At 40.9% G+C, this 24,126-nt stretch overlaps 1 protein-coding gene across 2 annotated transcripts; it reads left to right on the top strand.

The window, feature by feature from the left end:
* Positions 1-947: 947 nt before the first annotated feature.
* LOC139267130 (14-3-3 protein theta-like) lies at positions 948-22,969 on the top strand. 2 transcript variants are annotated; one of them, XM_070884972.1, is made up of 6 exons: positions 948-1,025; positions 1,454-2,006; positions 12,299-12,422; positions 15,060-15,223; positions 20,956-21,051; positions 21,840-22,969. In XM_070884972.1, the coding sequence occupies exons 2-6, from the start codon at positions 1,614-1,616 to the stop codon at positions 21,903-21,905; spliced, it is 843 nt and encodes a 280-aa protein (XP_070741073.1). In that variant the 5' UTR covers positions 948-1,025; positions 1,454-1,613; the 3' UTR covers positions 21,906-22,969. The 2 variants fall into 2 exon arrangements, with proteins under 2 accessions (XP_070741073.1, XP_070741075.1); XM_070884974.1 differs by lacking the exon at positions 948-1,025 and adding an exon at positions 1,080-1,101.
* Positions 22,970-24,126: the final 1,157 nt, after the last annotated feature.

Genomic DNA, 24,126 nt, shown 5'->3' with positions numbered 1-24,126 from the left:
AACAACTATCTGTCCCACCTGTGACAGAGACTGTGGTTCTCGTATTGGACTGTAGAGCCACCTAAGGACTCATGTTAAGAGTGGAAGCAAGTCTTCCTCGATTCCGAGGGGCTGCCTATGATGATGATGGATGAGATACCAAACCCTTTCTAATTGCTCTAGTGGTTCAATAGATATTTGATGTACCAAGGCACGACTTAAATAAGAGCAAGGAAATTTCCCAATGGCCTAGCTGACACTTCCTTCTTCACCAACATCATCAAAAAAGAGATAAACAGTCATTCATCTCATGGGTGTTTGTGGGAGCTTCCTGTACACAAAATAGCAATGTTTGTCGACATAATGTTCACAGCGTACGCAATATTTAACAGCAACAGTTGAAAGCTTAAATGTTTTGTTGAATACCGTCTTTTTAAAATGTTGGGACTGCGTCGATTTCGTTTCCTGAGCTGCATCAATGTCCGGTGTTCAACGTTAAAATTAACTCAGGTATAATATGTTGCTTTTTTGGTGCAGTTATGTACTGGATTAATTATTTGTTCTTATTATTTAGTCTTGTTCAGCTATGAGCATCTAACCCTTAAGTTTCAAGTACGTTTTCCTCATTGCTTCAGTGGATTGCCATCCAACGCTAAACAACCCGCGGAGCTGACGCGAGTCCCCTGTCTCGTGCCACGCCCTGTCCCTGCCAGGGCTCTTGGTGATCGTCATGACAACAGTAACGTCATCTCACCCTGTATCTAATTGGAGGAAACCCCGTGGCCCAGCCGCAGACTGCCGGTCAACCTAACCTGTCGGAACGGTACAGAGGCCCCGCCCATCCCCGCCCCGTGCCCTCTGCTAATTGGCTGCCCTCCGACGGTTGGCTGTCGCTTGCCTTGTTTTATTGGCGGAGCGAGCTGTCTGTCAATATAAAGCGCACGAGGGGGCGGGCCACGATCTGTTGGTCAGGGTGGGTTGGACTTTCTTGCCGTCTTCCTCTGGCCGAAGCTGATCCATTTGAGGAGCTGCTCAGCGTAGGAAAGGTTGGTCGTGGGTATCTGCCGTGAGGTTCATCGCTGTATGTGTATGTGGGGAGGCGAAGGGGGCAATAATATAAGGGTGAACAAAGTTTAAATTGAAATAAATAATTTAATTTGTCGGGGGGGGGTTGGTGTTTCTTTGTTGTAAAAAAAATCCTTCGGCTTAAAAAAATGCTTTAGTGAATTTAAAATCCGCCATTTTCCTATTTTTTTTGTTAATCTGTACTTTGCACATATTGAATCGGCCAAACTCTCCTCCATACAGATTGTGGAGGCGAAATAAGCGGCCGTTAGAAAGGTCAACGAAACCCTTCTGAAGGGACGCACCGTGTCGCTCTCGATGCCCCTTTTTTTCTCCTGTTGCGAGAGGGTTCGACCCGATCAGCGGCTTTTGTTTTCAAATTACATTTATATTTTTCTTTTGTTACCAGTCTGTACCTTTTGACTGAGGGTGGAAGTGAAGAACATCGCAGCGCTGCCCAACCCAGCCCTCTCCATACCGCACAATCCAGCGCACCGGAGCCGCCGTCAGCAGCACCAGGAGCAAGCCGCCGCCGGAGCTGAGCCAGAGGCGAGGGAGAGAAAGAAATCATGGAGAACACCGAGGTCAACAAGCCAGAGCAGACGGTCAACAAGCCAGAGCAGACGGTCAACAAGCCAGAGCAGACGGTCGAGCAGGTCAACAGCAACCCGGAGAACGTCGAGCGGGTCCAGCGAGCCAAGCTGGCCGAGCAGGCCGAGAGGTACGACGACATGGCCGCCGCGATGAAAGCGGTGACTGAGCAGGGCTCCGAGTTGTCGAACGAGGAGAGGAACCTGCTGTCGGTCGCCTACAAAAACGTGGTGGGGGCCCGCCGCTCGGCCTGGAGGGTCATCTCTAGCATCGAGCAGAAAAGCGATACCGACTCTAAGCGATTGCAACTGACCAAAGATTACCGGGAAAAAGTAGAAACGGAGCTCCGTGACATCTGCAACGACGTCCTGGTAAGAAAAGCGAACAAAGGGGTGGGGGAGCGTTTGATGTGAAAATTATTACAAAAATCTATATTGTAGCAAGAGATTCTCATCAGAAATACTGACATTCAACGCGATCTTTAATGAGATCTTTTGTGGTCAATTCTAGCATTTTTTTAAAAAGGTTTACGCATAAACTGCAATGTGGCTAAAGGGCTCTTTCAGTGTGATGGGATAGATATAGGTTTTCTAGGTCAGTATGCCACTAGCCTACACGTGTTAAGAGGTAAAAATGTCATTCAAACCAGATTTTTTTCTATTTCAGATAGATCTCGATTTGATTTTTTAAGTTGCATCTAGCTGATATCTACTTGCTGCTGTTCATTGACATTTTAAAAGTTAATTATGAACTAAAATGCTATTTATTTTTTGGTCGCACCAGTGTTAATAGCTCGTCATTGGCAAAAGACACCTCAGTTCCTTTTTATATATACTTTGGGTTTGCATAACTGCCTACTGAACAAATAAGGAAAATGGGTTTGAATTTCAAGTTTATAACATCTAACGGAAGGTAACCTGTTCGTCAAATGCTTTTTCTGGGCGAGGTTAGGCGAAAGACTCAATGTGTAGGTGCATTTGGCACTCGACAGCAGTGTGATTGCCACTCCTTACTGAATAAATTGAGAATTATACTTGAGCTCTTCTGAATTGGAGGAGGTTTTCGATTACATTTGTGCCCTGTCAATAATTGTAATATGCCAAAGTTGACTTGTAACTAACATAGCTGACACTGGTTTGTATGTTTCCTGAAATAAAGGCATTTATTGCTGTTTAAGATCTTGGGCCAAAAGTTATATTAAACTATATGCAGTTGATCTAAGACAATCATGCTCACCTTTAAAACTTTGTACCTTGGTGCAGTGGGAAAATAGGTCTCCACTTGAGTTTTGGGTGTGGGTTTTTCTGTTTGGTTGTCTTTTCCCTTGCAAAAGATAACAACCAAATGTGCTGTGCCACATAATCAAATTCCTTAACAAGCTGCTACAATTATCAATAACATTCCAAATCAGTATTTGAATGCTCAGGATACTACATGACAGTGACTGTAAAAGGTGCTTCACATTTTATGGTGCTCTAGTTTAACTGGGTGTGTATGCTGGGTGGGGTGGATTGATGTCAATCATATACCATCACTGATCTGTTATCTTCCTTTTCCAGCCAACAATTCTTTGACATTTGTAGTGATTATACATGTTATCAAAGCTGGCTGTTAATTGACAATCACTTCTGTTTAACTATAGGTGTCACTAATTTAATGTGGTTGCAGTTCTCTGCACTCTCTCTCAATTTCAACTTTATCTTTGTTTATCAAGCTAGTAACATTCTTCAAAGCATGCTTTAAAATTGAGACCAGCAACACATTACTTGGTGGTTTCCTGGATTGGAATGCATAGGTGTATGCAATGATCAGTGGAGGCCTTGTTTGGTAGCCACCCCAGGCTGAATTTCTCAAAGCTTCTGTTCTGACTTGCACTTTTCATATTTTAGACAGATGTTCTAAATATAATTTGTCATGTATGATGTGGGTTTTTGCTTTACACTGTCTCTGGTAAATGTTCAATCAACATTAGTTAAAACCTGGATCATTTAATGTGTACATGAATTTTGGAGGGCATGTATAGCTATCAAAATTCTGTTTGTACATTCTGGGTTCCTTTGCCTTAATGGGGGTCAGTGTTGTATTCTAAATGTAGCTGTTTCTGTTAATTGGCATTAACCCCAGTGGGACTTTGTGATCAGCCAGTTTAAACGAACAGGCACCCACTAGGTGATGTGGAAATTGTGGCTTTGCGACTTCCTGCCCCGGTCTTGGTTTTTAATATACTGTCCGCTTCCTTCAGTCATGTACAGTATTTTAGCCATGTAGATGGAAAGGTGGTTAATGGAGTAAACCCCTATTTATGCCTGGGGAAACCCTTGCACAGTACTGACTAGAGACCCAATTTAAAATGGGTTCTGGCCCAGTTTTCTGCTTCTGGGTGCTAGCGCCTCCCTGATGAACTCTTCTCTAATTCCATACCAGGTAATTTATGCAGTGCACTTCATCTTCCCCTTCCCACACCCGCCCACTTGAATGCAATGCAACTTTAAATGGCAACAAATTTAGAAATTTAATCTATTACCAGCAATTGGAGCTAGCCAGAAGGCTAAGATTAAATGTGGAGGAGCATATTGGAGAGGTGCAATGAGCAATATTGTGATGGCTCAAAGGAAAATGTTAAATCCATTAGTTGAGGGAAGACAATGTGCCAGGGCTTGACAGGATTCATGTTAGGATCTGGAAGTTGAGGGAGGAAATTGCAACAGCCCTAGAATGTGGGGCTCTATGGATGTGCAGTGAAAGTCAGTGGCCAATGTAGTACCCATTTTTTTTTTAAATGGGAACTGAGCTCACTTGGGTAATTACAGCCTGATTAGCTTAACATCTGGTAGGGAAAATGTTTAAGAATGAAATTACTATGTATCTGGATGAAGAGAAAATAGTTGGAAGTAGCCAGGATGGATTTTTGTTTGACCAGGTAAAGGACATGGTTGAAGTGCAGGGGAGATGCAATGAATGTAGGATACATGGACTTTTAACAACTTGACACAGTCCATGTGGAAGCAGGAGTATTATGATTTAAGGGATAAGAAATTGGGGGGGGGGGGGGGGGGAAGGGAGAGAAAGATAGCAAATTGGACATTAAATTAAAAAAAATTTAAATTTAAGCAGAAGCCTGTAGGAAATTAGGGCACTCTTGAGTAGTGGTGCCCTTCTGTGTTCAGTATGGGCCACACACCATTGACAGTACAGATCAGTGATTTGAATTGCAATGCCAAAGTAGGAGAAATAGTCAATTCTTTAGAAGGCTAGAAGCAATTGCAAACTGATATGGGGGGAGGGGGAGGGATGGGCTAAAGTGGTGGATGGAATGCAACATCAGTAAGTGTAAGGTGATGCATTTTGGTTGTAAATAATTGCAATAATCAATCCAAGTAGGTTCTGTGCAGGCTTATAGGATGTTAAAAGGCAGCGCTGCAGATTGATTTGGCTACAATTTTTAAAAACAGCTACTTGAATTCTAGGTTTCATTTTGAGATGAAAATCTAAAAGCCAAGAGATAATGAGCCCATAAGGCCTCCCTCAAAGCCTCCTTGATAAAGTGCAACATCCCCATTGCACCTGGGAATCCTTGGCCCAACACTGCCATAAGTGGAGCATCCAGGAGGGCATTGAGCATCTAGAGTCTCGCCAAGAGTATGCAGAAACCAAGCACAGACAGGCAGGAGTGTGTAGCAAACCAGATACCCCACCCACCTTTTCCTTCAATGACTCTGTTCCCACTGGTGATGAGACTGTAATTCCCATATTGGCCTGTACTGGGAACTTTTAGAGTGGAAGCAAGTCTTCCTTGATATTGAGGGACTGCCTATGATAGGACAGATACAGGGCTTTAGTGAGGATTTTAAGGAAATATGAACAAATTTGGGGCTTTTTTCATTGGAACAATGCAGATTACAGGGCATAATCAACTTTTGACTTCATCCATTGGTCAAAAATGAGTGACATTGGTAAAAGATTAAATAAGATTTAGAACTGTCCAGGAAAAACTTCAAAGGTGTAAGCAGAAACTGTCAATTCAACATTAGATTGTACAGGTGAAGGAAGTGTTTGCAGGGATGAGAACTGGGTGGGTAAATGTGAATTGAGCTATTTGTGTCAAGGCCTAAATGATCAGTTTCCATGTTGCAACTCCTATGTACCTTGTGGGGAAATTTAACATTCTGCCCTCCACTACCTAAAAATCACCACAGTATCTTTATTTCCAGCCAAAAAGAGAATGGGCATCTCATTGTCCTGAACTCAAGTAGCCTAGAGCAACTAATGTTCTCGGTGCTCTGACTGTCTTACTGCAACCAGCAAGAACTTAAAACTCATTGTTTCTACATTGTGGCTTAGTTGCTTCAAATCTGACAACTTACTGAAGTCCAGGTCTACACAAGGAGAAAAGTCACATTCCCACAGAAAGCCACACCAACTGGATGTGTTAATATAACCACAAAGTCCAAAGGCACATGCACCCAAGTTAAATGATGCATTTCATTTTTTAAAGTAAAGTTTAGGTGGGAGAAAACATGGCAGTAACCCATCATGGTGGATTGAATTAGCATGACTTGGGTGGGGAAATGACAGAAAAGGCTGCTGGTGAGTGAATTGCAAGGATTCCTGATATTTTAATGGTAACCTGCTTATGACTGCTTATGACTTCACTGCATCACTGACAAGGTGGCACCAAAAGGCAAAAGTTGCCATAATTGATTGATTATTGTGGGTCTTAAATGCTGGTGTCTAAATGTTATGTTAATCCAACCAATGGATGCTGGTGTGGTTTGTGCTATGAAACAATGCTGGCAGGATATTTAAATTTGATCTGCAGGTGATCCACATGTTTCATTCTAATGGAGAGGAGGAGCGCTGATAGCAGAATTATTGGTAATTGTTTTTGGTGCTAGAAATTATCCCACAGACAGGGAACCTTTTAGTGTGTGCTGACTACCAGCAGTATTTTAATCCATTGTTGATGTGAAGGAAGAGTTGACATGAATTGCTGATCAATAGTGTAGAAGGATGCTGTTTCTGGTGGGGCTGTACATAGTAAATATAAGTTGCAGCATGGAAATTGGCCATTCAACCCAAATTGCTTTTGAGCAAACACCACACATCTAACCTACCACTGCAAAGTCAATTTCAACACTAAATAGAATTGGAAGTTCGGTGGATGAATATGTTGGCCACAATCAGTATTTTACAATGGCTGAATTTTGCATTGTGCAATTTGATGCACTTGTGGTGTTTCATGGTATCCTTTCCTGTGCTGTGCTGGACAGTTCCAAATTAGAATCAATTTAGAGGTTAAGTTGCACTTCCAATGTGTTGTGTGTATGTATATATACACACATTCATTGTCTGGCTAACTTTTTTCACTCTTTGGTTATGCTTGTTTCAAGGTGGGACTTTTTCAAAGCCGAGGTTGGCTTGTGGAAAATTGCTTGCCAAATTTGACAGGGAACTTTATGCTTCTAGGCCTGTCTAGATGTAAGAGTGGATCTGTCAATTGAGTATCCCACTGTTTGTACTTGAGCTCCTGGACTTCAGGTCAGCTCGGGAACTGGTTGAGGTATTTGGTCATTTCTCTTTCTCCCAGCCCCAGCCTGAGAGAAGCTGCAACTTGCAATTGGAGGTCTTGGATTAAAATTTGGAAGTGGTCTTGCACTACCAGACAATTAATATTTAACTTAACATACTAAATAGGATCAAGATGCAAAAGGATCAAGGGGTCCAGATGATTCATTAAAAGTAAACACTGGTTAATGGCTGTAAAGTGCAAATGAACAGGTGTTTATTTCTCAAGTGTGGAACATATGTAACTCGTTACCACATTGAGGCGAATAGTATAGATGCATTTAAGTGGAAGCTAAGTACATGAAGGAGGAAGGAATAGAGGGATATGCTCATGGGGCGCACAAACATCAGCATGGACCAGTTGGGCTGAATGGCCTGTTTCTGCGATGCAAAATCTGTTAAACTTGTATAGAACCTTGGTTAGATCACTGTCCTGGTTTCCATATTGCAAACAATATAGAAGCACTGCATAAGATTTACAGGGATGATCCCAGAATGGAGTTAACAATCAAGATTGAATAGGCTGGGGCTCTTTTTTTTTTCTCTCAGACTGAGGTGGCCTGGTGGAGGTCTTTGCCCTATTGAACCTCTTCAAATTAATACCAGGAGTATTTTTTTTACTTGTGGGGGTATCTAAAAGTAGGCCATAAATATAAGGTAATCACTCATAAATCCAATAAGGAATTCAGGAGGAACTTCAAGAGTGGTTAGAATGTGCAACTTGCTGAGGTAAGTAGCATAGATGTGTTTTATGGGGAAGCTAGATAAGTACATGAGGGTGAGGTGGGAGGAGGCTTATGTTGAATATAAACGCCACCTGTTGGGTTGAATGGCCGGTTTCCAATATCTGTGATTCTGTTGCACTAAATGGGAAGACCAGCTGAATACAAACTTAGCAGATTGAAGTTTTGAGTCTCATCTGTTCTTTTCAGATGGTGCCTGACTTGTTCAGAAATTTGTTTTGGAATGTGGGTCAGACTTTACCTTACTATGTTCAGTTCTGGTAATTGCGACAAAAGGGGAAACTTCAAGTGGTGGATAGGAGTCAGTGAGTTATGAGGATAAGCTAGAGGGTGGGATCATGGGTTTCCAATACGAAGTTGATAACCGGGCCATCTCTAGATTTGCTTTCATATAATTGCTTTAAGATTTCAAGTCAGGAAGCAATTCATGCTGAGTGATCAATTCCTGGTATGAGTTTTCTAGTTTAGGTAGAACTTCACACTAGTTTTATATAACATTGCAGCCTAATCTGGTATCTGAAGAGCATCCTTTCTTGTGGTCACGTTCACTGTTTGGGCCAATTTACATTACACAAGAGAATGAGCTAAATGGTGGCATCTTGTGTCAAATATGTATGCCTACTCCAATTGACCAATTGCATCTTTGAGTCAATTGTATTTTTTCTGAAAATTGACTCTACTCCCATTAGCTGTTATTATATATGTGCAAAAAGATCAAATTATCCAATAATTTGAATTGAGTAACTTTTTTTTAAAGATTTATCTTTGGTGCTTGAGGGAGGTGGGGGATTGATTCAAATTAATTAGTGACTTTGAATTCCATGAACTGCATACTGCTACTCAGCACTTATCTGTTGCCTGAAAAAGCCCTCTTTCCCTCTGCCCCCCCCCAAAAAAAATGTATCATTGTCAACAACTACCTCTACACTGAGTGATTCATCTCTGCTAAACTTGCCCTCCTTGCACAAAGTCCTCTAAACCTGTCCCTCTATAATCAACTCCATTTATGTGCTTAACTGCTTGAGGCTTGATTCCTGTCACATGTCTGCAGTGTTTTTTCAATAGTTCCCTACACCCTCACCACCTTTCATTGTCCCCTCTTGCCCTGCAAAATCATCAGTCTCCTAATACTGCTTTGACACAGCTTGCAGTCTAAGGGCCACAAACTTGTGCACCTGGAACTTGGCTGGCTTAGTGGCTCACCTGGCTTGCTTTTTTTGTTTCTCCAGTGGAGGGAACTCATGGGATTCCTTTTACCAATCGAGACTATTCAGTCAGTTGCTTCTGTTTCCCTGCTGAGTTACATTCATCTCCTCTTCCCCTGCATGCGTGCGCGCACACACACATCATGACTAGGTGGGGCAAGATTTCATGTGTTAATACATTAGAAGCCTGTATTCTAATTAAGATGGCATTACAAAATGCAATACTTGACTACCCAGAGATATTTAAAGTTGAAGGAAAAAAACTTACCTTTTGGTTGGATGCCTTTGCCTATTACATTTATGCTGCCTCAACTGTTGAATGTTTCAGTTACACCATTCAGGAAGTGCTTCACCAGCCCCTTAAAGTTGTAGCTGAGATCCAACACTTGTGATGCTTAAGTGACTTAATGAATAACTGGCAATTACATCCATAGTGCTCAAAATACTTTCTAGGATACCAGAATGATTAATTACAAATCTAAATTATAATGCCTTTTAGTTTCTAAGTTTTAATTTAACAACTATATCAAGAGAATTTTAAAAACTGCCAGCAGTCCAAATTGTCCTGCTTCAGAAAAATAATTCTGCTGTCTTCTCCCCACCTGGTCCTTTTCGGTCTCTCTTGGGTTTAGACTTGTAATGTGATGTACTACAATAATTATGCTACTGTTTTGATTTGAATTCTATAGGTATAAATGTTAAATGGGCCATATCTTTCAGGTTTGCCTGTTTCAACAGATGCCAAATTCAGATGCAAAATCATTAGATGAAAGTAGTATTGCATAAACTTGACACTTTTGCCAATATGCAAATGTAAAGACCTGAATCTAATACTGTTTGTGCTACACCTCAATGTGGCTGCTTCTCCATCTGAGATTTTCTGTGTACTGGAGGGGAGAAGGGAAACTTGGCCAAAAAGGTGACCAGTTTTAAGGAAAGCTCAGTGCAGGGATTACAGACCTAGGAGACAAACTATGGATGGTGGTGGGGATGGTACATGATACTGGAGTTTGGGGGAGGGGGTGACCGATTTAGAGATGGAGGACTGAGGCTATAAAGAGGGAAGGAGGGGGGGCTAAAGCAGCCCATGCTAGAAATGCTGTGGTTACAATTGGTTGGGGGAAAGTAGAAGTAGTCCCTTGGAACTACATAATTGTTGGAGGATGGTGATAGAGCAAAAGCTGTATGCTTAAGCTCTTATCGGAGGTGGAGAGTAATGAGACAACTTGGTGAAAATTTCAGTTCCCCCATCCCCTCCATAAATTTTCAGTCGACAAACTAAAATGGTCCTAATATCAAAATGATGTACCGAAAGGGGATAGTGACAGATGGAGTATAATGTTGGAAAGTGCAAGGTTGTGCACTTTGATTTTTTTTTTCTGCCAAAGAGCAGTTTATTTAGAGAAAAATTATTGCAATAGTGGGACCTGGGGGTCCTGGTGCATGAAACACAAAAGGATAGTATGCAGGTATGCAAGTGATCAGGAAGGCCAATGGAATCTTGGCCTTTTATTGCAAAGAGGATGGAGTATAAAAGCAAGGAAGTCTTGCTACAGTTATATCAGTGAGGCCACACCTAGAATACTGTGTACAGTTTTGATTTCTATTAAGGGATATACTTTGGAGGCAGTTCAGACAAGGTTCACGAGATTGATTCTGGAGATGAGGGGGTTGTCATATGAAAGGTTGAGCCTCTACTCATTGGAATTCAGAAGAATGAGGTGATCTTATTGATTTGTATAAGATTGAGGGGGCTTGACAAGGTGGATGCAGAGGATGTTTCCACTGATAGGGAAGACTAGAACTAGGGAGCATAGTCTTAGAATAAGGGGCTGCCCATTTAAAACTGAGGAGGAATTTCTTCTCTTGTAAATCTGGAATTTGTTGCCTTGGAGCTGTGGAAGCTGGGTCATTGAATAAATTTTAGACTGTTTCTTAACCAATAAGGAGTTATGGGGAGCAGGCAGGGAAGTAGACCTGAGTCCATGATCGGATCAGCCATGATAGTATTAAATGGTGGAACAGGCTCGAGGGGCTGTATGGCCTACTCCTGCTCCTATTATTTTTTCTCCTGGGGGTAGAGGATCCCATAAGCTTGGACAAGTGGTGTTGAAGGGTGGAGGCAGGAGATGGAGAGGCATAGGGATTTTGGCAAGAGAACTTGTGTAACACCTAGGTGGTTCGAAGGGAGAATGCATAAGGATGGGGGGGGGTGAGGAAGGGCGGTGCAACTGGCAGAGGTACATAGGATATACGACACTGAAAATAGGCCATTTGGCCGACCAGTCCTTGCTGGTGTTTATGCTCTACTTGAGCCTCCTCCTGTCTTTCCTCAAATCTATAAACATAACCAACCCTCTATTCCCTCATGCTTGTTTAGCCTCCCCTTAAATGCATCTATACTGTTTGCTTCAACCACTTGTGACATTTCTTGAATTCCCTTGTGACTAAAGTCCATGAACTTGCTGCGCATGGTGAAGATGGATGGGAATTTGAGATGGTAGTGGCAAAGCCAAAAACCACTCCTCAGATAATTTGGAGTAGGTGAGGCCTGGCGGCAGTTGACAGTTCTGCCAGATCTAGCAATAGCTGGCTAAGCCATTTGTATTTCAGCATGTTGAAGTCTGTTAGACTTGAGGGGGTGCCATATCCAGGGGAATGACTAGGATGGGAACAAGAGTTTTGTAGGGGTGCAGAAAATTGACTGCACAAGTATTGTGAATGGAGGGCCAATGAACTAGCTGCTCAAGTGCTATGTTATAATTTAATACAGGGTTTAGTATAGATGGAGTACTGTGGTATGAAATGTGTTTATCCAAACCTGTTGACTTTTTTGTCTTACAATATAGTTTCTTTAATATTTAATGTCCATGTAGTGCCTAAATCATGCTAGTGATGGCAGATTCCAATATCTGCGTAACTTTATTTTCCTTGCAGTCCATTTTAATGTTGCAGGTTTTTATGCCCGTCAGCATTGCCATAATGCTCTGCTAATTGAGATGCTGTTGGTTTGTTGCAAAATAAAAATGTTGCAGTTTACTGTTGCCAATTATTTCAACCAAGTATGCTGAATGCAAGGTAATACTTGACTAGGTTTTGTCTCTGTCTCTGTCTCTCTGTATTAAACATTGACTTCTGTTTTCTTTTTAGGGATTGTTGGATAGTTACTTGATTCCCAATGCTAGCAATCCAGAAAGCAAGGTCTTCTACCTGAAAATGAAGGGAGATTATTATCGGTACCTTGCTGAAGTTGCTTCTGGAGATGACCGAAAGCGTAAGTAAACTTTTTTCATTTCTCTCAAATTTGATGAATTTCTGTACTGCAGTGCTAGTGGCACCAATAGTAACTTTAAAGAAAAACACACTTTCACTTTTGAATTTGACTAGTAGCCATTAATGTGAAATTCTTGTCAAGGGTATGCCCATTACTGGTTTTGGTACATGGAAATTTGGTTGCCTAATGGCTGTCAACTACCATGGTCCAGAACTTAAAGAAGGGTAACTTTGAAGGTATGAGGTGTGAATTGGCTAGGATAGATTGGCAAATGAAACTTAAGGGGTTGGCAATGGCAGACATTTAGAGACCGCATGGATGAACTACAACAATTGTACATCCCTGTCTGGCTTAAAAATAAAAAAGGGAAGGTGGCTCAACTGTGGCTAACAAGGGAAATGAGGGATAGTATTAAAGCTAAGGAAGTGGCATACAAATTTGTCAGAACTAGCAGCGAACCTGGGGACTGGGAGAAATTTAGAACTCGGCAGAGGAGGACAAAGGGTTTGATTAGGGCAGGGAAAATAGAGTAAGAGAGGAAGCTTGCAGGGAACATTAAAATGGACTGCAAAAGCTTCTATAGATATGTAAAGAGAAAAAGGTTAGTAAAGACAAATGTAGGTCCCCTGCAGTCAGAATCAGGGGAAGTCATAACTGGGAACACAGAAATGGCAGACCAATTGAACAAGTACTTTGGTTCGGTATTCACTAAGGAGGACACAAACAACCTTCTGGATATAAAAGGGGTCAGAGGCCTAGTAAGGAGGAGGAACTGAGGGAAATCCTTATTAGTCGGGAAATTGATGGGATTGAAGGCTGATAAATCCCCAGGGCCTGATTGTCTGCATCCCAGAGTAGTTAAGGAGGTGGCCTTGGAAATAGCAGATGCATTGGCAGTCATTTTCCAACATTCCATAGACTCTGGATCAGTTCCTATGGAGTTGAGGGTAGCCAATGTAACCCCACTTTTTTTTTAAAGAGGGAGAGAAAACAGGGAATTATAGACCGGTCAGCCTGACATCGGTAGTGGGTAAAATGATGGAATCAATTATTAAGGATGTCATAGCAGCACATTTGGAAAGAGGTGACATGATGGGTCCAAGTCAGCATGGATTTGTGAAAGAGAAATCATGCTTGACAAATCTTCAATTTTTTGAGGATGTTTCCAGTAGAGTGGATAAGGGAGAACCAGTTGATGTGGTGTATTTGGACTTTCAGAAGGCTTTCGACAAGGTCCCACACAAGAGATTAATGTACAAAGTTAAAGCACCATGGGATTGGGGGTAGTGTGCTGTCGTGGATTGAGAACTGGTTGGCAGACAGGAAGCAAAGAGGAGTAAATGGGTACTTTTCAGAATGGCAGGCAGTGACTAGTGGGGTACCGCAAGGTTCTGTGCTGGGGCCCCAGCTATTTACATTGTACATTAATGATTTAGACGCGGGAATAAATGTATCTCCAAATTTGCAGATGACACTAAGTTGGGTGGCAGTGTGAGCTGCGAGGAGGATATGAGGCTGCAGAGTGACTTGGATAGGTTAGGTGAGTGGGCAAAGGCATGGCAGATGAAATATAATGTGGATAAATGTGAGGTTATCCACTTTGGTGGTAAAGAGACAGACTATCTGGTGACCGATTAGGAAAAGGGGAGGTGCAATGAGACCTGGGTGTCATGGTACATCAGTCATTGAAGGTTGGCATGCAGGTACAGCAGGCGGTTAAGAAAGCAAATGGCATGTTGGCCTTCATAGGGAGGGGATTTGAGTACAGGGGCAGGGAGGTGTTACTACAGTTGTACAGGGCCTTGGTGAGGCCACACCTGGAGTATGGTGTACAGTTTTGGCCTCAACTTGAGGGACATTCTTGCTATTGAGGGAGTGCAGCAAAGGTTCACCAGACTGATTCCTGGGATGGTGGGAATGACCTATCAAAGACTGGATCAACTGGGCTTGTATTCACTGGAGTTCAGAAGAATGAGGGGATCTCATAGAAATGTTTAAAATTCTGACTGGTTTAGACAGGTTAGATGCAGGAAGAATGTTCCCAATGTTGGGGAAGTCCAGAACCAGGGGTCACAGTCTAAGGATAAGGGGTAAGCCATTTAGGACTGATGAGGAGAAACTTCAGAGTGGTGAACCTGTGGAATTCTCTACCACAAAGTTGTTGAGGCCAATTCACTAAATAAATATATTCAAAAAGGAGTTGGATGTAGTCCTTACTACTTTGGGATCAAGGGGTATGGTGAGAAAGCAGGAATGGGGTACTGAAGTTGCATGTTCAGCCATGAACTCATTGAATGGCGGTGCAGGCTAGAAGGGCCGAGTGGCCTACTCCTGTACTTATTTTCTATGTTTCTAAATATTGCAGCATTTGACTTATTCCATAGACTAAGTAGGCTGAAGGAGCCCTGGGGAGAATGGTACACCTGTTCCAAGTCAAGAATTTATTGCCCCAATATTTAATAGCTAGTATGTCAATTTCTATAAATTGCAGTATTCAAAATGGAATATAGCCAGTATCTTCAATACATGCAATTGCAGATTTGGCAATGAGATGATAGTAATTGTAACCTTGTTGAACAAATTGAGTTTCACAAGGCAAACAAGTGTTTAAATTTAAATAATTTTTTGCTGATGTAGAAACGATAGAAAACTCACAGACGGCCTACCAGGCAGCCTTTGACATCAGTCTGGATGGTCTGCCATCAACGCATCCAATCCGTTTGGGTCTTGCCCTTAATTTTTCTGTGTTCTACTATGAGATTCTCAACTCTCCAGAGTGTGCCTGTAAACTGGCAAGAAAAGTAAGTTGTACAATAGTTTTTCAATTATAAAGCTTGGCAAAATTCATGCACAAATTTTTACTTCAGATTGTCATATTGGCTTGTGTATTTGCAGTGGCATTTTTTCCTTTCCTGAAGACATTAACTTGTTGCTGAGGTACAGAATCTTGCCAAAGTGGCCATTACTAATGTCGGATCACAACTTTAAATGCCAGTAAGCTGACTACATATCATTCAGAGCTAGGTCTGACCTAGTGCTTGCCTGACAACAACAAACATGCACTTGGAGCCAGGGGTTACTGGTTAGTGATTCAGATAGGAGCTTTAGCTTTTTCTTTTCTCTCCCTGGTTCTCTGGCTGCGATTGGATAATTCAAAGTTTGGGAATTGAACCTGGGACCACTGATCTTGCATTGGCTTGGCTCAGTAATGGAAGTTGTTGACAGGCTAAAAAGGTTCTCACAAATAGGGATGGACTATCAGTGCTAAAGGAGACTGGGACAGAGGTTTGTGAGGCTGGACCACTTGAGGGAGTCAGTACAAATTAATTGGGAGATGGGTCAACATACTATCCATAGTCAAAGGTGACATCACCATTAGTCATGCTTCAGTCCCTTGTGAAACAATGGAATTGGTGTGCACTTGATGATCTGGACAATAATAACTGTCGGCATGTATTCAGAAAATGACTCCTTTTGAGGAGGGAGCATCCCAAATGGGCTGTGGTAAGCCCCCTAATGTCTTGTACCTAGATTTTGAGAAGATACTTGAAGCTCAAAGTTGAGCCCAAAGCTATGGCATCCAAGGAAAATATTGGATGCAGGGAAAATGGGTACTTGGGAGTTACTTTGAGGTGGGGCAAAGTACTGAGTAGAGTAACCCAAGGATGGGTGGTGGGACACTACTGTTTCTAATTTACATAGGATATGACAAACTGGCCATTCAGCCCAACCTGTTCGTGCTCCACGTGAGCCTCCTCTCTCGTCTTTCCTCGTCTAAATCTATTGGCATAACACTCATCACTGCTCTCATGTTTGTCTTGCCTCCCCTTAAATGCATCTATACTATTCGCTCCAATCACTCTGGTAGCGAGTTCCACATTTTCACCACTCTTTGGGCAAAGAAGTTTTGTTTGAATTCCCTATTGGATTTCTTGGTGACTATCTTATATTGGTGGCCTCTAGTTATGCTTTCCCCCCCACAAGTGGAACCATTCTCTCTAGCCACTCAATCTTTCATAATAAAGACCTTTAATGGGTCACACCTCTTTCTTTTCAAGAGAAGAGACCCAGCCTGTTCATCCTTTCCTGATGTGTATACCTTTGCATTTCTGGTGGTATCCTTGTAAATCTTTGCACCCTCTCCAGTGCCTCTATCCTTTTTCTAATATGGCAACCAGAACTGTGGAGTACTGTGGTCTAACCAAGGTTTGATACAGGTTTTGCATAACTTACTATTTTTCCATTCGATACCTCTAGAAATAAACCTTACACATGAACATAAGCAGGAGTGAGCCATTTGGCCCCTCGAGCCTGCTCTGCCATTCAATAAGATCATATCTGATCTGATCCTGGCTGCAACTCCACTTCCCTGCCTGCTCCCCATAGCCCATGACTCCCTTTATTTTTGAAAAATCACACTATCTCCACCTCCAATGCCTTCTGGAAGTCCAAATACACCACATCCACTGGATCCCCTTTATCCATCTTTTGTTACATCCTCAAATTCCAACAAATTTGTCAAATATAACTTCCCATTCATAAATCCATGCTGACTCTACCTGACTGAATTATGCTTTTCCTGATGTCCTGCTTAATGGATTTTCCTTTGTCTCCCTCCTTAAATAGGAGTGACATTTGTAGTTTTCCAATCTGCTGGGACCTCTAAAATCCAGAGAATTTTGGTAGATTATAACCAATACATCCACTATCTCTGCAGCCACTTAAGACCCTAGGATGCAGGTCATCAGGTCCAGGAGACTTGTTCACCACTGTTAAGTCAGCAGAGAACGACTTTAAAAAAAAATATGATAGAGGGGCAAGATAGATTATGAAAGTAAACTAGCATGAAATATAAAACTTTCTACAGGTACATAAAAAGGAAGAGTAGCTAAAGCAAATGTTGGTCCCCTGGAGGATGAGGCTGGGGAATTAATGGAGAACTGGGAAATGGCAGACATTGACCAAATATTTTGTATTGGTCTTAGTAGAAGACACTAAAAACATTCCAATAATGGATAATCAAGGGGCTATAGGGAGGGAGGCGCTTAGTACTACTTCATTAGTGATAGTATTAATTAAAAATAATGGGACTAAAGGCTGACCTGGACCTGATGCCTTACATCCTAGGGTCTTAAAAAAAGTGGCTGCAGAGATAGTGGGATACATTGATTGTAATCTACCTAAATTCCCTGGATTCTGGGGTGGTCTCAGCAGATTGGAAAATTGCAAATGTAATGGCCCTATTTTAAAAAGGAGGCAGGCAAAAAGCAGGAAACTATAGCTGTTAGCCTAACAACTGTCATTGGGGAAAATGCTGGAGTCCATTATTAAGGAAGCAATAGTGGGAAATTTGGAAAAGCATAATTCAATCAAGCAGTCAGCATGGTTTTATGAAAGGGAAATTGTTTGACAAATTTGCTGGAGTTGTAATGAGCAGGGTGGATAATTTGGATTTTCCAGAAGGCATTCGATAAGATGCAAGATGTTATGGCACAAGATAAAAGTTCATGGGGTTGGGGGTAATAAATTGGCATGGATTGAGGATTGGCTAATAGTCAGGATAAATAGGTCATTTTCTGGTTGGCTAAGTGACTAGTGGAGTGCCACAGGGATCAGTGCTGGGTCCTCAACTATTTACAATCTATAATGACTTGGATGAAGGAACTGAGTGTAATGTAGCCAAGTTTGTTGATCCAAAGATGGGTGGAAAAGCACATTGAGGAGGACACACTCTGCAAAGGGATATAGACAGGCTAAGTGGGCAAATATTTGGCAGATGGAGTATAATGTGGGAAATTGTGATTATCACTTTGGCAGAAAAAATAGAAAAGCAAATTATAATTTAAATGGAGAAAGTGAAATAGATGGGGGTCCTTGTACATGAAACAAAGCTGGCATGCAGGTACAGCAAAGGAAGGCAAATTGAATGTTGGCCTTTATTGCAAGGGGGATAGAGTATGAGAAGTCCTGCTACAACTCTACAGGGTATTGGTGAGGCCATACCTGGAGTACTGCATACAGTTTTGGTCTGTGTATTTAAGGAAGGATATGCTTGCATTGGAAGCTGTTCAGAGAAGGTCCACAAGGTTGATTCTGGAGATGAGGGAGTTGTCTTGAGGGTAGGTTAGGCCTATACCCATTGGCGTTCAGAAGAATGAGGTGATATTGAAACACAAGATAATGAGGGGGCTTGATAAGGTGGATGCAAAGGATATTTCTACTCATAGGAGAAACTAGAGCTGGGTCATTGAATATATTTAAGGCGGAGATACAGATCTTTGAGCAATAAGGGAATAAAGGGTTATGGGGAGTGGGCAGGGAAGTGGAGCTGAGGCCATGATCTTCTTGAATGGCAGAGCAAGCTTGAGGGGCCAAATGGCCTACTCTTGCTCCTATTATGTTAGTCCCATTAGTTTGACTAGTACTTTTTCTTTTTTCCCCCTCTTTTCTTCCCCCCCCAAAATTATTGGGATGCTTTTGTGTGTCTTCTGTGAAGACTGATACAAAATATTTGCAGTTTCTGTCATTTGTTTCCCAATAATTCTCCAGTCTTATCCTCTAAGGAACCAACATTTACTTTAGCCATTGTTTTTTCCTTTTTATATACCTGTAGAAGCTCTTACTGTCTTTATATTTCTTGCTAGTTTGCTCTCGCTATCTTCTTTCTTTAGTCATCCTTTGCTGGCTTCTAACTATTTCTCAATCCTCTGGCCTTACAATGTTGCAAATAGTGCATGTCTCCAATTTGATACCATCCTTTATTTCCTTTGTTAGTCATGGATGGTTCATTCTCCTTGGTCTTTCTCTCTGGAATGAGAGTTATGAAATATCTCAGTTTGCCACTGCTTTTCTACAGTCTTGCCCTTTAATCTATTTTCCCAGTCCACTTTAACCAGCTCTGCCTTCATACCATTGACTTTTGCCCTCAAACTGAATTTGAAATTCTACCATGCTATGATCACTCTTCCAAGAGGATCCTTCACAGATCATTCATTAATCCAGACACATTGCACATTACCAGATCTAAAATAGTTCCAATAACCATTCTGCATACACTGAACTCCAAGCTACTGTTGCCAATTTAATTTGTCCAATCAATATGAAGATAAAAATCTCCCAATTATTGCAGTACCTTTCTTACAAGCCTCATTTCTTCATTGTGTGGCTCCTGTTTAGCTTGGTTTGCTTTTTAACGGCCTTAATAACCAGTTCGCAACTTTGATTTGTGTATTTGTACTCTGGAGATCCCTTTATTCCTCTACCCCACCTAGACTCGTGACCTCCCTATTCTTCCTAACACCTCACATTTGCAAGTGTTGAACTTCATTTGCCAATGATATGCCCATTCTGCAAGCTTATTAATGTCCTGTAATTTGTTGCAGTCCTCCTCTATTGACTATTGTCCCCAATTTGGTGGTGTCTGCAAATTTAGGAATTTGATTCCAAAGTCTAAATCATTCATATAAATTGTGAAGTGGTCCCAGCACTGCTCCTTGTGGAACACCACTACCCACCTTCTGCCACTGCCACTACCTTTTACCCCATCTCTGCTTTCTGTCTTGAAGCCAGCTTGCTATCCATTCTGCAACTTGTCCCCTGACTCTGCATTCTCTGACCTTATTGTTCAGTCTATTATGGTGTACCTTATCTAGGGCCTTTTGAAAAGCTAGATAAATTACATTTACATCTGCATTACCATTGTCTACACTTGTTGCCTCTTCAAAAAGTTCATAAAGATTGGTCAAGCAAGACTTTACCTTTTTGAAATCCATGCTGACTATTATTATTATATTTGGTTTCTAGATGTTTTTTCTCCCTTAGTAGGGATTCTAGTTTTCCTACCACCAATATTAAGCTGACTAGTCTATAAATCCCTGGACATGTTCTATCCCCCTCCTTACTAACAGATTATCTGGGCATTACCACATTGCTGTTTGTGACCACTTACTATGCACAAATTGGTTGCTGCATTTCCTACATTACAACAGTGACTACACTTCAAAAAGTACTTCATTGACTGACTAAAGTGCCACATTTTTTTGTTCCTTCAAATGTCCTATTTTCCTACCAAAATGAATCACCAACACTTCACTATCAAATTTAATTTGCCATTTGTCTACCTGCTCTGAAAGCAAGTTTGTCTTCCTGTAGTTTGGTGCCAAAAAGTCAATGCTGTATTCCCTGCAGATTTCAACTCCATACCACTTATTCCTCCTCCTCATTGTTGTAAGCAAATAACTTGCATTAGTATATGAATATCATTTAATTCCATCAGCCTGAATAACATGAGGCAGACTTGACTTTCTACAATTTAGAATTGCATATAATTTGTAGCATTGTTATAAATCAACTTGATTCTCCTCCTCACCGAACTATCTGAGGAGTCATGTCTGCTTTCCCACAGCCAAGTCCTTCAAGATTGTTAGCAATGGTAGTAATGTCAATTGACAGGAAATAGCAGTAGTATCTACAGAAGCGATTGTATAAACTTTTGTCACCCTTTTTCCTTAACATCCTTGATTATGTCTACTAGGCATTTGATCAGGCTATTCATGATCTGGATATTCTTCAAGATGATTCCTATAAAGACAGCACCCTCATTATGCAGTTGCTTAGAGACAACCTTACAGTAAGTTTTTCAACTTATTTTCCTTGTATGGCTTTAGTGCACAATTGTAATACTGAAAAGCTACACTGATCCAACTACTGCATGAACATTTTTGGTACCATAAATTTGAAATATTTACACTTGGTATTCTGATGCATGAAGGGTACATGCTGGGTTTGGTATTTAATGGTTGCATATGAGTGAATTTTGCATGAATAAGTTAAATGTGACTAATGTTACTAGTTAAACTATACCCATGAGTGTAAATGACAATTTAAATGTTAAAGAAATGGCAAAAATAGAACTGAAACCTTTTTAAAAATGCACTTGCTGCATGGCATCTAAATGAAGCAAAGTTGATGTCATTACCAACTAGTCAAGATGATGCCAAGGACATGGGAGATCCAAGCACCAATAGCCAATAAGTTTCCTTGGAGGCTAATTTATGGAAGGTGTGACCATATTCAATAGTAGTTGCATCAGTGTTTGAGAATGAAATAGTACAGTTTGGCACAATTACCAGTGTCACCAGATGTTTGCTAGTTATTCATGATATGCATTAGGGGAAATGCCTGAAATTCAGTGCATGCAAGGATAGACTTTTTTTTGTTAAAGGCAATTCTTTTAATGGCTAGTTATTTGGTATTAATGTATACTACCTGCTGCAGTGAGAGGTTTTTTGCTAAGAATGGATCCTTTTCAGGCAGTGTTGCATTTTAATGTTTTGCTGATGTGCTCCATTTGTTGGAATTTGTTATTTGGAATATTACAGATGAGAATCTGAGTGACACTTTTTTCTTCCTTCCTAGCTATGGTCAACTGAGAGTGCACCAGATGAGTGTGAACCCTGTGCAGCTGAGCCTGGAGAAAACTGAATGCACGTAGGGTCCAAACCCCAAAATCTTTTTACACATCTCCATTCCTTACTGCTCCACTCAAAATTCCTATAGCAACAAAAACTCATCAGTACTGTACTGAATAGCTATGTATGGAAAATCCCCAATTTAGTCTTCATATACATACACAACACACCACACACCACTGCTTTAAAAGTCCATTCCTTGGTTTGTGTTGATGGTTGTCTGCCTTCCTGGTGTGTGGTTACTGCTGTAGAAGAGTATATAGTTTAACTTTATAACATGAGTAACCTCCAAATAAAATGTAGAGGACAGAACGTTTAATATTTTAAAAAAGAAATACTTGCAGTGTTTGTATTGTGAACATAATTGGTAGAAATTTGCTGCATTAGACAGTAATTGGATTATACTGAGAATTTTTTTTGCTTCCTCCCACACTCGAACCATGGAACCACCTTTCCATATTGAGTTGTCCTGCTGGTATTGGCTTGTGTTTGCATTGTCTACTCTCCCTCCACTACTCTTGATGTAATACATGCAATATATTTACTATTAACAGCAACGTGGCATAATTAGAGCAAAGTAACTTGCGCACATTCCTCTATACTGCAGGAAGACTGGCCTTATGTTCTGTAATAAAATGACGAGTTATTTTGGGAAATTGTGAGGCCGAAGGCATTTAAAAATGTACAATCAAGTTTTTTTTAAAAAGTACCATGTGATTTTGGAATTCTCTGAATCTTCACTTTAAAAAAAAACTATACACTTGTCCATGTCATTATGGTATTCACTTTGTACTGTTACAGCATGTTTCTGCTAAAGTTTGAGGTTGTGCTTGTGAATGATTAAGTCACATGCATGACTTTTTGATACACTGGAATGGGAAACACAACTTCAGATTGTTCCCAGTATCTTTTTTAAAAGCATACTTTTTCTTTGCAGGTTTGTGCACATGTAAGGGGGTGTTCAGTGAGATTTGGACCACTATAATTGCTAATCATTTCATAATCCCCAAAAGCCTTGTGGAAATATGTTAATGCCCTATGTAACATGAAATAAATGACATTTTATAAACCATATAATTGCTTGTCTAACTTGGAATATTTCCCATTAGTGGTTCATAAACATGTGTACATTTGGAATCTAATGTTTTTGATGGCACTGATCTGCATACTGTTACAATCTATTAACCATATAAAAACTTTTAAACTTGCTAAATAACTGGTAAATAGTGTCCATATAGCAACATTGAAGTTTACATAATGAAGGGCCTGAAGAAAGGGAAGAGGCATTTTCCACAATCTTTGTAATTGGCCTGGGTTTTACCAGGCTGTACACCTCAGGAGATTACATAACTGGGTGGGTAGGAAGTGTCTATCATGTATTGCACATCACAACTATATAGGACAAGCTAGATGGACTATCTTTTTCACCTGTGAATTTTGCATGTAAATGAGGAATTTTGCCAACTGAGTCCAACAACCCAGTTCTGTCTTCCTTCCTTTCTCTTTCTCCGCCCCCCCCCCCAACCCCATAAATCAGTCCTACACTTTGGCCTTTTTATAATGCGTCTGAATGCTGCTTGAGAAACTGGCCTAACTCGCTCTCCTGCAGCCACTTGTACTTTGGGTTTGTGGATTTCTCTGGTAAATTAACATTTTTCATACAAACTAATTGTAAACAAACTTGCCATCTAGTAATTCAACTGTTTTCCGAACCATTAACTGATTTTCTTTTCAATTTAGAAAAGCTTCTCCAAAAGCAAATGGACCTAACTTTAAAAAAACAACACATTTCCTTCTGACTTGAACACCTGTTGGATTCCTATCTCTGAACTCTACTTTCCTGTGATGGTGTAATCTGAACTGCACATACTAACTAGATTAGTGTCAGTTACAAGGTCCATGAGTTTAAGAGCCAAAGACTTGACCATGTAATCTAGATTGGCATTTGAGTGCTGTATTCATTGTCATAGGTGCTATCCTTTGGATGAAATGTTGCAGAGGCTGTGCTGCCTTGGGTGGGTATAAACAATTTTGTGCTATTTAGAGCAGGAAAGTTCTTGGTGTCTGATCATTTATCTCATTGCTGTTGTAGGGAAATGCAGCACCTTGCATCACTAACTACTCATTCCATTGGGTGTGACTTTAGAATGTCCTGTGCATGTGGAAGGTGCTACATAAATGTAAACTTTCTTTATAGTTCTCTATCATTGACTGATGCAGCACAAGGAGGCCAT

The sequence above is a fragment of the Pristiophorus japonicus genome, chromosome 7 (assembly GCF_044704955.1).
Source record: "Pristiophorus japonicus isolate sPriJap1 chromosome 7, sPriJap1.hap1, whole genome shotgun sequence".
Taxonomy (NCBI): Eukaryota; Metazoa; Chordata; class Chondrichthyes; family Pristiophoridae; genus Pristiophorus; species Pristiophorus japonicus.
The sequence above is the reverse complement of the archived record's forward strand: the minus strand, read 5'-3'. Positions and strand labels throughout refer to the sequence as shown.

Bases quoted from the DNA above. Each gene is read 5' to 3' on its own strand.
- LOC139267130 (XM_070884972.1), top strand. From the start codon at position 1,614: ATGGAGAACACCGAGGTCAACAAGCCAGAGCAGACGGTCAACAAGCCA. The intron at 2,007-12,298 runs GTAAGAAAAGCG...TTTTCTTTTTAG, and splicing joins ACATCTGCAACGACGTCCTG to GGATTGTTGGATAGTTACTT. The intron at 21,052-21,839 runs GTAAGTTTTTCA...CTTCCTTCCTAG, and splicing joins TGCTTAGAGACAACCTTACA to CTATGGTCAACTGAGAGTGC.